The sequence below is a fragment of the Emydura macquarii genome, unplaced genomic scaffold (genome assembly GCF_026122565.2).
Source record: "Emydura macquarii macquarii isolate MOO-44397 ecotype Brisbane River unplaced genomic scaffold, CSIRO-AGI_Emac_v2 contig_3113, whole genome shotgun sequence".
In the NCBI taxonomy this organism is placed as follows: domain Eukaryota; kingdom Metazoa; phylum Chordata; order Testudines; family Chelidae; genus Emydura; species Emydura macquarii.
The window spans coordinates 953816-970879 of record NW_027133250.1 but is presented as its reverse complement, the minus strand read 5'-3'; the positions used below and the strand labels follow the sequence as shown (position 1 = coordinate 970879).

Below are 17064 nucleotides of genomic sequence, written 5' to 3'. Positions count from 1 at the left end.
ATAAAATTTTACAGTGAATTAGGCAAAGCCCATTGGAGTTGTTTAAGACAGTAGCTGTGCCTCTTTTGGATGCACATTCTTGCAACCTCTGTATTCATTGTTGCATCAAGTCTTTTACTGATACGAGAAATTCAAGATGCTGCAGTCATGGCTTCATTTGAAACTAGTAAAATTTAGAATATCTTGTTATGCTACAATTCCAGAATCTAAAACTTTCTACCTGAAGTGTTTCTCACTATCAGATTTGTACCATGATGGATTGAAATTGTAATGTCTTAGTATGACACTTTCCTTGTTGAGTTCTGAAGCATGCTGAGCAAAAGAATATGGCCTCTCATTTAACGTTAAGTTGGGTTTGAAGGAAGTCATGACAGCAAGCCAGGAAACTGTGTGAAAGTTGGCAAACACGTATTGACATAAAAGACAATCATTTTAAGATTAGAGGAATGGGAAATGAAAATAGCACTAGTTCTGATGTGGCTGTTTGTTCATTAATTGAAGGGTGTTATGTAATACACCAGTACCCTCCAGCTGCTATGGTAACCAGATACTTTACTGACAAAGTAAAGTTTAGACCTGATGTACATGAAGTACTTAAAAATGTAAATTCTTCCATGTACATGTTCCACAATATTACAGGACTGTACTTCTCGAAACTGTAGGTCAGCTGCATCCCAAAAGCATTAAATACGATTTTGATACAGGTCATTTGCAGCATGTATACCAATTAGTTTAGATAAATTGTGCATTGTCCTACAAACTAGTTATTTCTGGCTTAATGTAATATAGCTCCTGAATTTTTTCCAGCAGCATAATAAAATGGCTAATCAGGTGAATGGTAATGCGGTACAGTTAAAAGAAGAGGAAGAACCAATGGATACTTCCAGTGTAACTCACACAGAACACTACAAGACACTGATAGAGGCAGGCCTCCCACAGAAGGTGGCAGAGAGACTTGATGAAATATTTCAGACAGGTATAATATGCATTTCTTGTTTCTGATTGGTTATGAAAGTGAGGGCATACCATTTTCAAATTTTATAGATTAAGGTATAAAAATTCTCGCTGTGTTTGATCTGTGTAGCTCTGAATGTATTGCTACTTTCACTTCCTTGAAGGCAAATTGGGTTTGACACTGACTCTCTTTAATTATTTGAATCATCCTTAGTGTTGAATGACATCCTAGTTGCTTCAGGACATAGTGCATCAGTTTGTCTTAGACTTTCACAAGTAAAGATGTATGTTCCAGCATACTAAACTGCACATTTTTCTTAATTCAAATCAGTCATCACTTTGCTTTTACTTTTCTACTGTCAACTCCTCACAGTGACTCTTAGAACATTTAAGGGCTGAGTAGGTGGCTTAGTGGGGAAAGCAACTAGCTTGTCTTGCCTGAGACTACATTTGAACTCCAGTCTGCCTGTGAACTTTGTTTTGTCTAGTTCCAACTGAACAGTTGAATCCATGTCAGTCATTACACTGAAGTGTTCACTCTAACTGCATTTTAACAAAATCCAGGACTAAGCTATTCAGCAAATTGAATAATATCTTGCTGGAAGCAAGTGGTCTCTGCAAATCCTAGAGAGAGAGGGTTCCTTCACAGGAAGAGGTTTTTTTGTAATTTCCCCCCATTATTTTTATCTTATAAATGGAAACTTCCTCTTTCTCTTTAGAGTGTTGTGTTCTTCGAACTTATTTAGAGAATGGAACTGCTTCATGCACTTACCTTGAATACCTCAGTGACAAGATGCCAGTTTCTCCTTTTAAACAGTCCAAAAATTGCACCAACCAAGTAAAGGCAGTTCAAAATATCTTATCCATCTTCATTATGTTGATATTCTGGCTCGTGTGGACGATTTCTTTTGGAAGTCAGTCCAGTGAGCTTTCAGTGAGTTTCTGCCAGCTTTTATTTGCTTAGAGATCCATTTCTCTAAGTGTGGGTTATGATGATATTCACATCATGGCTTGAGGGTAGGTGTAATGACTGGGCAAGGGACTTGTGGGACTCTAGAAGGTGTTGCAGTTACGTTGTGTTGTGAGGAGTTCTCAAGTAAGAGTATTTTAACCCAGAAATTGACTACCTAGTATGACTTCATTGCATGAGTAACTTTTGAAAACACATTTGTTCAAATTTCCTTAATACCAACTGAAGATGTTCTACACTGTGCAGGATTAAATCAGCTCTGTTAGTTGTTTTTGATGCCACAGCCAAATTTGGGGATGAACTTTGGGATTTTTAATCTGCTCAGTCTTTTCACTTATGAATGATACAGGTGCCTTCCAATATGCAGGATCATTTCTGAAATGCAATCTTGGTGCTCTGTGGTATTGTGTTTCTGAACTCCAGTGGAGATTAAGAAGTCTGCAGTAACTTAAATTCCAGAATGTTCAGTATTGTGGGAAGTTCTGTATGTGGATTCACACTGAAGTCTGTATTAAATCTCAGCAGGTTTCTTAGAAAATGTAATCTTTAATGTCTGTAACTGGCAGCTCTCCACAGCTTCTGTAAGCCCACTGATAGTCCAAAGAGAGAGAAAAACTTCTAAATATCTCAGTTATATGCGCTTCAGAATTGGTCCACTGTCTTTGGGTCTGTACCTGTAAAGCTAATGTTAGTGCATTTGGGATACATAACAGGGCTCGAAATAATACCTTTCTGGATTCTGGCTGCTAAAAACTGTGTGTGGAGCAAAATGTTTTTTGTACTTTCCCAAGCAGAAAATCCACTGTAATCTCCACTTCTTGATGTAAGTGGGAAGAGTGAACAAATTGTTCCGTCTCTAATGCTTTTTCAGGTGAGGGGGGAGGTGGCTGTAAGTGGCCCAGGTCCTCAGTCATGTGGCTCCCTGTGCACATTATGGGTAAGGTGTAGGCAAGTGAGTAAGATGTAGGCAGTGTTCCCCAGTCAGTGTATTTTGGAATGGATTCATTCAAAGGAAGGAAATGTAAAGCTTTGGGTTCATAGATCTGTTGGAAATATGAGCCAGAGTTCATTATTTCAAACCCTGGTATGTAGCAATGCACTGTGCAGCAGATTGGATTCCCAAAGCTTCTGAAACTATTACACTCTTGGTTTAATTTTGCACTAGTTTACTTTAATGCCTAGGTATATACATTTTAATTTAACTTTTTCATTTGTGTAACCATGTCCTTTCATATACTTGTGTAGGAGTATGTAGTTAATCATAATTCTGTTTACTAATATGCAGCATAACTGTTGCTTGATTTAAAAGCAAATAGCTTAGTTAGCTAACTTGCTTTTGTATAATTAAACAGAAATTTGTAACTTTTCTGTCTTTAACTTTTTAGGGTTGGTAGCTTATGTCGATCTTGATGAGAGAGCAATTGATGCTCTTAGGGAATTTAATGAAGAAGGAGCCCTCTCTGTATTACAGCAGTTTAAAGAAAGTGACCTGTCGCATGTACAGGTAAGGTGAGAGCTCCAGAAGTGTGAGCAAATAAGTATAATAGTGTTTTGACACTTCTGACTTTCCATAAAACATTCTAATGTTTCAAACCCAAATTGAAAGTCTGGCATATACCTTTGGTATTGGTATTTTGAGTGCAAGGCAAAAGCCTCTAACGCTGGAGTAAGCACTGTTAGTGCTAGCTTGAGCCTTACTGTCTTTAACTATCATCAGTTTATTCTGAGAAATTACATGAGCTGGGATGTTCTTAAAGTAATAACCAAAATGCCAAAGGAATCCTTGACTTGACACTTTGGCTTTTGTGATGTCGTGTAAGATCCAATGGCTTTAGATGGCTTTTTATACACTCCAATTGAATTACTTTATACGTTGTGTCTACAGAACAAAAGTGCATTTTTATGTGGAGTTATGAAGACCTACAGGCAGAGAGAGAAACAAGGAAGCAAAGTACAAGAGTCAACAAAGGGACCAGATGAAGCAAAAATTAAGGTAATGTAACAGAGGAGCAGGTGTATTTGTCTCTAGAAAGAGATGGGGGTAAATTTGAATATGCCCATAAATCCTCCTCAGTACACTGTTTGAAAGCTTTCTATGCTGAAGCTGTTGGGAAATGCACATAAGACAAATACTAAAGAGGCATGTTTCCACTAGTTGTTACCTAGCAGGTCTTTCGGATAAAACACTTGATGTGAAACTTTGATTATCGTAAGTATATAACTTTGAAGGACTAGATGGAAGCCTATCTGAATAGAACATAACATGCCTACACTACTCTCTTTCATCAAATTCGGTGGTAATATAGATACTTCTGGAAACTTGGAAAAAAACATAGCACACCTTGAACAATAGTTATGAGTAGGAGTCTACTTAAATCACAGAGAAATCACACATTTTTCATTGGTTGATCAGGGCATAAAGAGAAAATTTCGCAGATGTGTTCATGCATTTGTATATTCCATGCTACCCTTGCTGTTGCTGGCCATGGCGCTGGCTTCAGAGCTGGGCAGTGGGAGAGCAGTGGCTGCTGGCTGATTGCCCAACTCTCAGGGCAGCGGTGAAAGCAAGGGTGGCATGGAATACACAACTGTACAAACACATCTGTAAAATTTGCTCTCTATGCCCTGATGACAAACATGTGAAAAATGTGATTTCTCCATGATTTAAGTAGACTCCTACACTTAACTGTTGCTCAAGCTGTGCTACTTCTGGAAACTAGGAAAAAAACATGCATCTATATTACTGCAGAATTTGATAGAAAAAGTCATTCAGACACGACCCTATAATATAGGGTAAAAGTACACAAAAGACCAGATTTCATGGTCCATGATGCATCTTTCATGGCTGCAAATATGGTAGACCCCTAATTATGAGGCAAACTACTTTTGGGAGGGATGTGTAGTGTGGTGTTCAATATATCATATAGAATGCTGGAAATGTATTGCATGTTGCTTCTAGACACCTATGTCAGTATATTAGTTTGCTTAAAACCAAAGTCTCTCGTCTTCCTTTTCTGAAAACAAACTGAACAAGTTTTTGCTGTAATCTCTATACAATGTAACACTTCTGTACCCACTGACATTTTTCTGACAGACTGGTAGGTAGCTTGGTCTATAACCCTGGCAAAATGCAAATTAGGAAATTCAATCCCAATTAACCTTCATGCCAAAAATATCATTAAAACACACTATCTAATGTGACAACTTCTTACAATAATTTTCAGGCTTTGCTAGAAAGGACCGGTTACACTTTGGATGTGACAACTGGACAGAGGAAATATGGGGGCCCTCCTCCAGACACTGTCTACTCAGGCATTCAGCCTGGTATTGGAACAGAGGTTAGTACATGCAGATTACTCCGGGCCTTTTTTATGTTTTTACTAAGAAATTCAGAAAGTTATAATAACTAGAAATAAATGATACAAGAAGTAAAAACATAGAGCCTTATAGATATGGGGAACACTTCTATACCAAATTGGCTTTCCTCAATTTTGTTCTGCTTCTGCAAAAAATAATCACAAATGGTGGAAGAAGCAGAGATGGGATAGAGAGTAAAATTTCCTGAACAAGCTTCTAAAATCAGAATAAGATGACCAAACTGGGCTTAGAAGTCCAACCAAACAGATCTGACTGAAATAAACCATTTGATCTTTTTCTTCTGCAATGTGATTATAACTTGAGGGACACTAATTGGCATTGTTAGAGACTATATGCAGAAAATGGTGAAGAACTTTGCAAATGTAAGTATAGTGTTCAGACGCTCTGAAGTGTATACTGAATAGATGAATATTTGTGGATGTGTTGCTTACATTTTGTGGATAGTTCATACATTTTGTTTCAATCGCACAAGCATCTTGGAAACTTTCAAAGGACTAAACCTTTGACTCAAAGGACTTAAAACCTTAGCTCTTGGTCAGTGAAATCAATTAACAGTTACTGAAAAAGCAAATTTAATTGCATTAATTGAAGTTCTTTTTCATTGTGATCAAACAGTCTTGAATCTACTGGCATCAATAGCTGCTGCCACAGCCCCTTCATGGAATCTTCCTGTAAATTGCTGTGGTTAGCCCATTGGTCTGTTATGTCTTCCAGCTAGCTAAAGCATTAGTTGTAAGGTGGTTGTCATTTCCTTTTAATATTAACTAACATGACTGAAGTATAAAAATAAACAAACATTGATTAGTTGAGTCCACATCCAGCTGTTCTGTAATACATTTTAAATTTTGCTGCAAGTGAAAATAAGTTACTCTCAAATATATATATATATATATATATATATATATATATATATATATATATATATATATATAAAAAAAAGCAAGAGGACAAAACAGTAAAAGAAATTTTATAAATTTGTCTGAAAGGATCACTCAACTATCTTTCATTGTGTGGCTCAGTTTGGTGTAAGTTCCCAGCTTTTAAGACCCCTAGATTCACCCTGAAGTCATAGCTCAACAAGTGGAAACTGAATGAAGTTGGATATTTTAGAGTTAGTGGCTTTGGTTTTTGTCCTGTCTGTGCATTTATGATACTGTTAACAGATTCCCCCCCTTCCCCTCTCAAACATGTATAATTGAACTGAATTTTATATCCAGTTCACACTCTGGATGACAGTTTATATGCCAAATTTTAATCTGGATTGACATCTTTTGCCTAAATCAAAGATCCTTTACAGTGTGGGTGTACAGCTGAAACTGCCACAGTTTAACTGTGCACCTATAGCTATTTACCAAAATAGGATGTATGTAGCCATTTTATGACACTGAGCCCTGGTCTACACTTACTAGGTGATTCGGTGGCAGTCGACGGGAGTTACGCAAGCTACACAGAGTAGTTTGCGTAACTCCAGTCGACTGCTGTGCTTCCCATCTGTGCGGTGTCTTCACTGCACTGTGCCACTTGAGGGGGTGGTTTTACTGCATCGACTTCTGGATCGACTGCGCGGGTCTTCACTGACCGCTCAGTTGATCCAGATAGGTCGATCTGACGGCAGCGACTTTGCCGTCATCAGTGTAGACCTAGCCTGAGGTCTGCACTGCCGGCAAAATTCGGCAGTAGTCGACAGGAGTTATGCAAGCTACTCTGCGTAGCTTCTGTAATTCCCATCAACTTTGTAACTTCCCTTTAGTGTGCCATCTGTACTGTGCTGATGGGAAATGTGTTCCCGTCAACAGAGCACTAGCTTTTTGGGGAGGTGGTTTTTTTTAGATCGACTTCCTGATCAATTGAGTGTGTCCTTCACTACTGCTCAGCTGATCTGGAAGAATTGATCTGACGGCAGTGAATTTGCCGTAGTCAGTGTGTACATAGCCTGAATCTGAAATTGTATATGTTGATATGTAAATCCGGAGTATGTTACTAATTCTTTACATCGAGAAGCTATGAATGTGTTAGAAGTGGCATTCTAGCTGCTCACTTCCTCCTTTTAGCTCCTCCGTACTAGCCATATACAACTGCTGGTTCTGCAGACCTCTTTTTTTACCTAGGCTAGAAGACTAATTGCAAGTAATACAGTGAATGGGAACCCCTGCATACCTACCTTTTATTGTTGGGTGGGTTAAAAAACAGGCAACTGAATGAGCACTAGTTTAATCTTATATAAACATGCAGAGATACTCTTCAGCCTTCCCCCCAAGGTAGAGTTTGACTTAGCTGCTAACATAGCTAGCTTGTATATTAAATGCATAAAATGGCATTGTGGAACATTCAAAAGTCAGGAAATGCTAAAGTTAAGATTGAACTCACAATCTTATGCATATGCAAAAGGATACACCTTGTGTCTTGAATTCCATCTAATCAGGCCTCAAAATGATTCATATATAGAGATAGTGATATTTATAATGGTCAATTGCCCAGAAAATGGAGAGAGACAAGGGATTGTTGTTTTTAATGCTAGATCTTTCCTCAGTTTCCAGTGCTCTCTTATTTATAGGTATAATAGCGGTGCTTAAACTTGTACTGAGGTTGGAGACCTGTTGTGCTAGGCATTGTCCATCCTCTTCGTTTAAATAGGCAAGGCAAAGCATGGGAGGGGAAATGTAAGCACAGAGATGAGTGAACTGCTCTTTGTGGGGTGCTGCTGCTGTGATTACATGTCCTGGTATGAGTGACAAATATCCATTGATTCCTCAGGAATAATATAAAGTAGTGTTAAAAGCTGTATTATGACTCCTACCTGAAGGCACTCAGTTTTAGTCCCCCAAGCCTTGGTCACCCTAGTCTATGAAGCCACTGAGGAGACATTGTCATACTCGTGTAACCAGCACTGTCTTTATACTGCTGTTGACCTCTACTGATAATTCTGTGTGTATTGGGACTGGATGAAAACCAACTTGCTGAGACTCCATTAAGATAAGGAAACAATGCTGATACACAAGAGAAACTATTTTGAAGACTTTGCAAAGTTTATAACAAGCCCTACATCAGGGTTTGACAAATTTGCTTTGTAGCTAGGAGCCAGCCCAAAAATTAAGGAGCCGGACAATGTGGGCCCAGTGGTGGGGCGCCCTGGTTGGAGCGCAGCAGCCGATCTCCCCTCCCGGCTCCACCACATGGACGTAGTGATGCCCTCGCTGGAGCGCGGCAGCCACTCTCCCCTCCTGACCCCGCCTCTTCCCCCCGCCCCTCTCCTACAATCTGGGTCCAGCAGCGGGGCACCCTGGCCAGAGTTTGGCAGCTGCAGCGCTCCCCCATCCCGGCCCTGCCACATGGACGCAGTGGCGCCCTGGCTGGAGCATGGTAGCCGCTCCCCCCGGCACCTGTCTTTCACTGGGAGAAATATTAGGCGCCAGAATTAAATTCCTAGGTGCCATGGCAACCTGGCGCCTGGGGTTTGTTGAGCCCTGCCCTACATAAAAGGAGTTTTCTTGCCTTATAGTCAGATTAGTCTTGGGATCTTGTTAGGTTTGTTTTTAGACCACCACATTACTTCATTGGCCAGAAATACCCTTTTTGTTAATGGCTGGCTGACAGATTGTATCCCCTTTTCTCTGTCATCTTTTCTCATTCACCTATAGTTTTGTTTGTGATATGTGAGGCCTAACAGTGGGTGTGTCAGCTTGTCAGAGGCTCCACCTTTTGAATTGGGTAGGTTGGCAAGAGCATATTGAACTTGATTGCTTCTAGAGATGCAAGGCCAATAACGTGAACTCACTGAATGAAATTCTGAATACTTGACAACCACACTCCCTGCAGTAGGGGAGTGTGGTATATCTGCTTCTATTATTGGGAAATGGATCTTCTAGCCTATGATGCCATTTGGCTGACTTGTCTGCTGTACCAAGATGTCGAGTTCTTCATAGACTTTTCATGGTAGCTGAGCTGACACTGAGAGAGATGGTTTTTTACATGGCTCTGGGCAACAGAATCTGCACCTGGAGATTCTGGAAGAATGGACTTCTGCAAGGCTAGGTGCTAGCACCAATTTTATTTAATTTAGTTACCAATGATCTACTGACCACCTCAATGCAGTTCCTGTACACCAATATTTCTGTACACCAATATTTGTTTGGCCAGAAGGGACTCTGACTTCAGAAGACTGATGAGAACCTGGACAGTGAGACGGCTGCAGTAAGTGATTATTGCAAGAAATGGAGACTGAAACCAAGAATATTAACTAATTTGCTAAGAAGTTTTCACTTTTAGATACTGGCTTTTCTGCATCCTAAAATATGCATACTTAAAACTAACAATTACAAGTTTTCTACAACAGTGGATGCTTGGCATCTAAGCCTGTAATTGCAAAGACTGTGACGTTTGCACGAGGAGCAACAAAAGATGTACATCAACCTTTAACTCTTGCATTTCCTGATTTAGTATATAATGTGAATCTCTTGCATAAGGTTTTTTTTCACCAGTTGAATTTCCTAGGTATATCTAAAGGAAAAGTTCCCAGTTCTGTAGCAGATACATGTCGATTTGTGGCTGATGTGTAAAATAGTTTTACGCTAAGTTCTCAGTTAATACCTCATTCTGCACTGTTTGGATGGAGGATATAACATCTGTCAGCATCCTGCTGAGCTACACGTTATAAGAGTTTTGTGTCCTGCTAGTGCCACACTTTGTGCATCTACGAAGCTGGAAAGTTCTATTGACAAAACTTTCTCCAGAACTAATCAACTTGCCCTGCTTCTGAAGCTAATAGGAAAATGGAGTTTAATCGCATAGTTAGCTACCAGCACACAATGTATACTACATACGTAAGTGCTCAACTAGCAGCTTAATGGAATTTTCTGCTGAGTGTGCTTAGTCCTACCCTTTCAAACTTGCATGAATTTTAAGCCAAACTTCTTTAAACTTGGAAAAACATTTACTGCTCATCAGGTTTGTTTACAAGTTCAGTTAGACATTACATAGCTCAGATGTTTGTATTATCCCTGATGGGAAAAGGTGGCAATTGCTTTGCAATGAGGAAAATACTTTTTCTGCTCTCAACTCCAAAACAAAGGGATTCTGCTCAGACTTCTTTAAAAAAAAAAAAAAAAAAAAAAAAAAAAATCATCTTTAAGCAGAGGCCAAACATAAAGCTCTGTTTGAGAATAGTGTTTTTAGTGGAAACTTGTGAGTTCTTAAATATACTAATCTGTCGTTAAGTGACTGCTAAATCTCTTCCAAATAAGAACAACTCTTATAACTTAAGTCTGGATTTTTAAAGATGCTTGTGAAAACTAGTTAGTTTTGCCTGTTGAGTATCTCAGATAAACAGAGTGAAGAGTGTTTGGCATATTTAATTAGGTTTTCTTCCTGAGTTGCAAAACCCATGTTCTGTTTGTGGCATTCAATGCATGATTCTCTTAAATTGTGTCGGAGCCCGAATTCAAGTGTTGATTGTGGGTCCTGAGTGTCAGAATTAGTGTACTTGATAGCATGCCATTTCACTAAAAACATTCATGTTTCAGAATTCTTACAATGGACTTCCCTTTCCCTTAAGAGGTGTGTGGGAAAGACCTATCAATATGTATGTGTAGGCAGGGGCCCTCACATGGGGGGGGGGGGGGGAAAGGGTACATTTTACTGAGTCCCGGAGGCCCTGGGAAGCCCGGTACAGGCTGTAACCCCCATGGGTATGTGTGTGGGAGGGGGCCTGTTACAAGTTTGTACTGGGCCTGAAAAAAATTATGCTTGGACCTTGTGTGTAGGTATGTTTTCTGAGCACCCAGACCTCTTTCAGAGTGTTTGACTCTGTTTTTCTCTGAAAAAGAACTGTAGATCGAGAGATGTGAAAATAGTTGCAGACTACTTGCAAATTGGAGGAGAGGTTAATCTATAAACTCTTACATTCCAAGGCCAGAAGGGCCTATTGTGATCCTCTAGTCTGACCTCCTGTATAACATAGGCCACAGAACTTCCTTCAGATAATTCCTAGACAGATCTTTTAGAAAAATACACCATCTTGATTTAAAAATGGTCAGTAATGGAGAATCCACCATGACCCTTGGTAAGTTTGTTCCAACGATTAATTACTCTCACTGCTGCAAATGTATGCCTTATTTTTAGTCTGAACTGTCTAGCTTCAGCTTCCAGTAACTCAGTTGTTCTACCTTTCTCTGCTAGATTGAAGAGCTGACTATGAAATATTTGTTACCTGTGTAGATACTTACAGACTGCCATCGTGTTACCCCTTAACCTTCTCTTTGTTGAGCTAAATAGATTGAGCTCACTGAGTCTCACAATAAGGTGTGTTTTCGAATCCTTAATAATTATTGTGGCTCTTCTCTGAACCCTCTCCAACTTATTAGCATCCTTCTTGAATTGTGAGCATCAGAACTGGACGTGGTGTTCCAGCTGTGGTTGCACCAGTGCCAAATACAGGTAAATAACCTTTCTGCTCCTATTTGAGATTCTCACGTTTATGCCTTCAAGGATCATGTTAGCCCTTCTGGACAGTGTCGCACTGGGAGCTTGTGTTCAGATGCTTATCTACCAAGCCCACAAAATCTTTTCAGAACTGCTTCTTCCCAGGATAGAGTTCCCCATTATGTAAACATGGCCTACATTCTTCGATCCTAGATGTAGACATTTAGCCATATCAAAACACACACGGTTTGCTTGCAGCCAATTTAGAGTGATCTGAATCACTTGGTATCTGTGACTTGTCCATTTACCACTCCCCTAATTTTTGACCTCTGCAAACTTTCAGTGATTATTTTATAGAATCTTAAGGTTAAACGGGACTTGAAGGGTTGTCTAGTCTAGTCTAGTCTAATCCACTGCCAAAATGCAGGATTGGTTGGGTCCAAGGCAGATGGCTATACATGTTTTCTTCCAGGTCACTAATAAATATTAATTAGTGTAGGCCAAGGAACCAGTCTTTGTGGGACTTCACACAAAAGACTCTTATTTACAACTACATTTTGAGACCCAATCAGTAGAGATTTAGTCACCTTTTAATCCATTTAATGTGCCATGTTAATTCTTATCTTTCTAAATTTTTAACCAAAATGTTGTGCAGTACCAAGTCAGATGCCAGACAGAAGTCTGTGTGTTACATCAACGCTGTTGTTTTCACCAAACTTACACTGTTGTCAGATCTAAAACCTATGTTGATTGGCATTAATTGTGTTCCCCTCCTTTTATTAATGGGGTCCTGTATCTGCTGATCCATTATTTTGCCTGGGATCAATATCACTGACAGGCTTATAATTACCTGGGTCATCCTGTTTAGTGCTTTTAAAATAGTGGTGCAACATTAGCTTTCTTCAAGTCTTCTGGAACTTTGTCTGTGTTCTTAGACTTACTGAAAATAAACATTAATGGTACAGCGAGCTCCTCAGCCAGCTCCTTTGAATTTGAGTTTTGCATTGTCTGGACCTGCTGATTTTTAAAATGGTGGAACGCAAAGAATGTTATCATGATGTGACTAATCACCAGTTTTGTATTGAACACTTCTGTCGTTTCTGCTTTATTATTGATAATTCTACCACATTCATCTAATATTTGACCCATGTGATTATTCGGATTCTTTTTGTTTCTAATAGACTTAAAAAAAAACAAAAAAACCTTGTCTTTAACTCTGCTGGCTGTAGATTTCTTTGTGTCCTTTTGCCTCCCTTATCAACAGAATATGGTCTGGCACTAGAATCTAGGTGTTGGTCCCTTGGTTTAAGGAACTTTTGCTGCAGTGTGAAGCATTTATGAATTGTATGTAAGGCTACAAGATTTTAGGTATGTTTATGCATATATACCTAAACAGCCTTAGTTGGTACCTTCAAACATTTAAAAAAAAAAAAGATGTTTGTCACATCCATCAATTTATCTAAATAATGTTGGTATGTATCTTGTCATCTAGGGGTTCATTGTGCTTCATTATATTTTGAATGTGCAAGATTCCCTTTACCCTACTCCTTCCCTGCTTCCTCCCGTAAGCTAAAATGATTTGGCTGTGAGATGATATTCTAAGGATGGTTAAAAAAGCCACTAACTTCCAGAAAGTGCAAAACCTACTCAATATATTGAGACTAAAGGTTACATGCCGTTTTTTTGCATTGATGTCTTGTTTTCTTGCATTACTCGCAAATCCATAATTGTTTTTCAATTACGTAAACACAAATAAGAACTGTTTACATACAGAATGAGAAGATAAAGTTACGTGCAGCATCTCAATGCCTCATTGTTCGCTTGTATTGTCAGTGTGGGACATTGTGGGATGGCTCCTCAAAGCCAGTAACAGTCGAAGTAAGCAATGCTGTGTCTACACTGACACTGTGTAAACCTAATTACATCGACTGTGACTGTACGCAACTCAGGGGTAGTGTTACTAAATTTGGTGTAGAGAGTAGGGATGTAAAAATTTGGCTAATGAGCAATCCATTTAAACATTCTAAATATAGAATGGCGCTGTGAGCTCCTTCCACTTTGACATTCAGTTGGTGAGAAGGGAAGCTGGGCAGAATCACGTGGGTTTGGCTCTTGGAGGGGAGACCAAAAAGTGTGCAGGTCAGCCTCTTAAGTGTTTGCTGATTTACTGCAATGACCTGCTATCTTTGTCAGCTTAAATGACACACATTGCATTCCAGCTTTATAAATAGTTTTAATTGTTCTAAAGTTAAAATAAAATGGTTAAAAAGGGTTAAAAATGCATAAAAAGTCCGAGTTGATGTGTTAGAGTTGTTGACTGGGGAAGTTAGAACTAATGAGTTGATGATTTGTGTTAATGACCGAGTTGCTCAGGTAATGAATTAGTAACTCAGTTACTGAGCCCGGCGGCTCCTCCCTCCAGCACACAATCTCTGAGCCACTACAGCTGGACACTTGAGTTCTTGGGGACAAGCCAGCCCAGCGCCTTCCCTTTCCCCGGGCAACTCGTGCAGCTGCCAGAGCTTGGGGGCTCAAGCTCTCAGGGATGAACCAGCCCACCCTGGCACGCTCGCTGAGCAGACACTGCAGCTGGATGACTTGTAGCTAGCCTGGTGCCGCTCCCCGCAACGCAAGCAGCCGCCACAGCTGGGGAGCCTCAAGCTCTCAGAGACGAGCCTTTCCCCCCTCGTTTAAACGTTTGAATTCGCTAAATGGTGAGAGTGCTGCTCAACGTTTAAATGTTTATCCTGTTACATCCCTAGCAGAGAGGCACTTACATTGGCGAGAGCCAAATTTAAGTGAAGAAACGTCCGCAGTTAAGTCAACGCAAGGCAGTTTACATCGACCTAGCCCTGTAGCGTAGACCAGGCCTTAGATTATCTCAACAGCAGAGAAGGAGTTTTGGATTTATGAATAACTCTGGAGTGTTGGCTGTGTTAATGAGCCTGAATTTGAGAGCTACTTAGTGAAAAGGATGCTATAAAATGGCTTTCTAAGCATGAGGAGTCCACGAGGAGAACCAAAACATCTGTGTGCTTTAAAAAGTACAAAGCCTCTGTTCAGAAAACTTGCTTTTCTCCAGATCACTATACCTTGCATTGAATATCCCTCTCAGCAAGGAAGGAGGGGGTTATTTTTTGTTCCTTAATTTGTCTACTTCCACTCTCAGCAGCAACCTCCTTGCCAGCAAGGCCCACTTTCCCAAGTCTCCCACTACCACTTGGCAGTTTCTAATTCCATGTTACAAATACATTTATGCAGTTTTGCAAAACATAGATGTTTCAGCCATAAGTCAAATGTATTAAATTTGACATACTTAAATAGATAATGTAGATATTTCCTCTATACAGTGTAAAAGGACCTAATAAGTATCTCTTACCATTCAGTTTCAGTATTTATTTTCATGTTCCCATGGAGGTTAATATTTATGGCTGATGGTAGTGAAGGACTCCTGAGTAGTTGCTTTGTAAAGGAAAGCTTGCATCTTTTATCATATAGGCTAGCTAAGATAGGTTTAATTCAAGAGAGTTTCCTCAGCTTTCTCAACTTGTTGTGCTGTGCTCATGTTTTAGTGCCCAAAGCATCCCATTCTTTGAATGAATATGCAGAGTTGGCTTTCTCATGACTTGTTTCCTTAAAACAGGGTTTTGGTACTATAAGAACAACAGGCAGTGCCCTTTGAGAGACTCTGTATTGGACTAATCCAAGAGTCCTGAGAATACTTAACACTTCCTCATAGGCACAAGAAGTCATGTGCAAAAACTTTTTACGCTCTTCAAAAATAAGTGGATCTGCCTTCTGTATGTTGTTGTCAGTGGCCTGTGGGCATAGACTCCAGAGCAGAAGTAGTGTCAATGGTTGCAATCCAGTAATGCTATTCTGATCAGGACCCTGATTTTAGCTGTACATGAGGTATAAATTATATAAGCATTGATTTTTTTTTGCAGTCAGCTTACCTGGGAGTTAGGTACTGGCAGGTATGCCTAGTTAGGTGTTCTCTAAGGAAAAAGCTGTAGAGACCATAGGAGAGGAGTTAAAATGTGGTGCCCATAAACATTCTTCAGAGGTACTTGCTGCTGAAGGGAATATTCTGCTTGTGTCGTGAAGTAGCAGGCTCGGAGTAAATCACCTCTATAGAAGTGTGGCTCTTGGCTTTTAAAGATAAACTGTGAAAGGTATACTAGGACAGTAATATAGTAATTCCGACCAAAGGTCTTCCAACTAGAAACTGAAAATGATCTTCACATGATAAAATTTCCAGACAAAATGTGGAGGAACAACACTATCTATCCCCCTTTGCAGCCCCAGAATCTTTCTAGAATTTTAGTAGAACTTATTGTTAAACGTTTAACACTTGTAGTGAGTGGGTGGGTGGTGGAAATGTCTAACATGATCAAAGGGCAGTGTCATGTGAAGTGAAACTGGTTTAAAGGGTTATAAACAAAAGATAATACATCAAGTTTTGGATAAGTGTACACTGGGGTTAGAGTGTTTTGGCTGTCAGATTTGTACACATAAGGAGGAGGGTGGATTAAACATCCTAATACAATTTGTAGGTATTACTAGTATACAGATAAGGACAGAATACAAAAGGTGCAGGAAACAAAATGAGATACAGTTTGGAAAGCTTTTAAAACTAATCAGCTGCTGGAAAATGCTCAAAATGCAGTGTGCTGAGATACTTGGAAAGCAGTAACTTTTTTGATAATGGACGTCAAATTAGACGGGTTTGCCATTCACTATGGCTTCACAGATTCCTCTGGGTATTTTGTGGTGGAGTATGTAGTGTATCAGTCATGCAGGCAATACTCCCTCTTGTATGGCATTGGTATGACCATGTGGCACACTGTTCAGATATGGGATCTCAATATCAGAAACCTATTGACAGATTAGTGAGAGTAGAAGATGACAAAATTGAAGGGACTAGAGGTAATGATTTACGAGGAAAGATTGAGAGTTGACCGTGAACTTTAGGAAAGTGACAACTGAGGTGTGAACATAAAACTTACAAACATCAGAGTAAACAGCAGGGAGGGGAGAATTATTTTATCCTGTTTCAAGGCAGGGTGGATTGATTTTTAAATCAAAGCAATTTTATATAAAGGATTTTGATGGTTTAAATAAATTTTTAATGTTTGGCACTTCTCCTTTTTTCGCCTAAAGAGGTTAATTCTCATTGGTTGATAACAATTAAAATGTATATATGACTGCAGATCAACTGTTTATACTAAATTTGTTGCTTTTTGCTAACGAGGATATACCATATCTAACATTTATTTAAGCTGTTATCTTAATTTGCATTTATATGGGTTCTTAATTTTTACATTTTTTATTGTTAGAAAATT

The 17064-nt window shown here is 39.4% G+C and overlaps 1 protein-coding gene across 4 annotated transcripts in view; it reads left to right on the top strand.

Moving 5' to 3' along the window:
* Window positions 1-17064, top strand: part of HNRNPR (heterogeneous nuclear ribonucleoprotein R) — a 52877-nt gene that overhangs the window by 6351 nt on the left and 29462 nt on the right. For 2 of the 4 annotated variants that reach the window (XM_067530799.1, XM_067530800.1), the window contains exons 2-4: window positions 3310-3428; window positions 3810-3917; window positions 5149-5262. In XM_067530799.1, the coding sequence (XP_067386900.1) occupies window positions 3310-3428; window positions 3810-3917; window positions 5149-5262 (341 nt within the window). Of the gene's footprint in view, window positions 1-807; window positions 977-3309; window positions 3429-3809; window positions 3918-5148; window positions 5263-17064 lie in introns of all 4 variants that reach the window. The other 2 variants (XM_067530797.1, XM_067530798.1) reach the window with 2 other exon arrangements.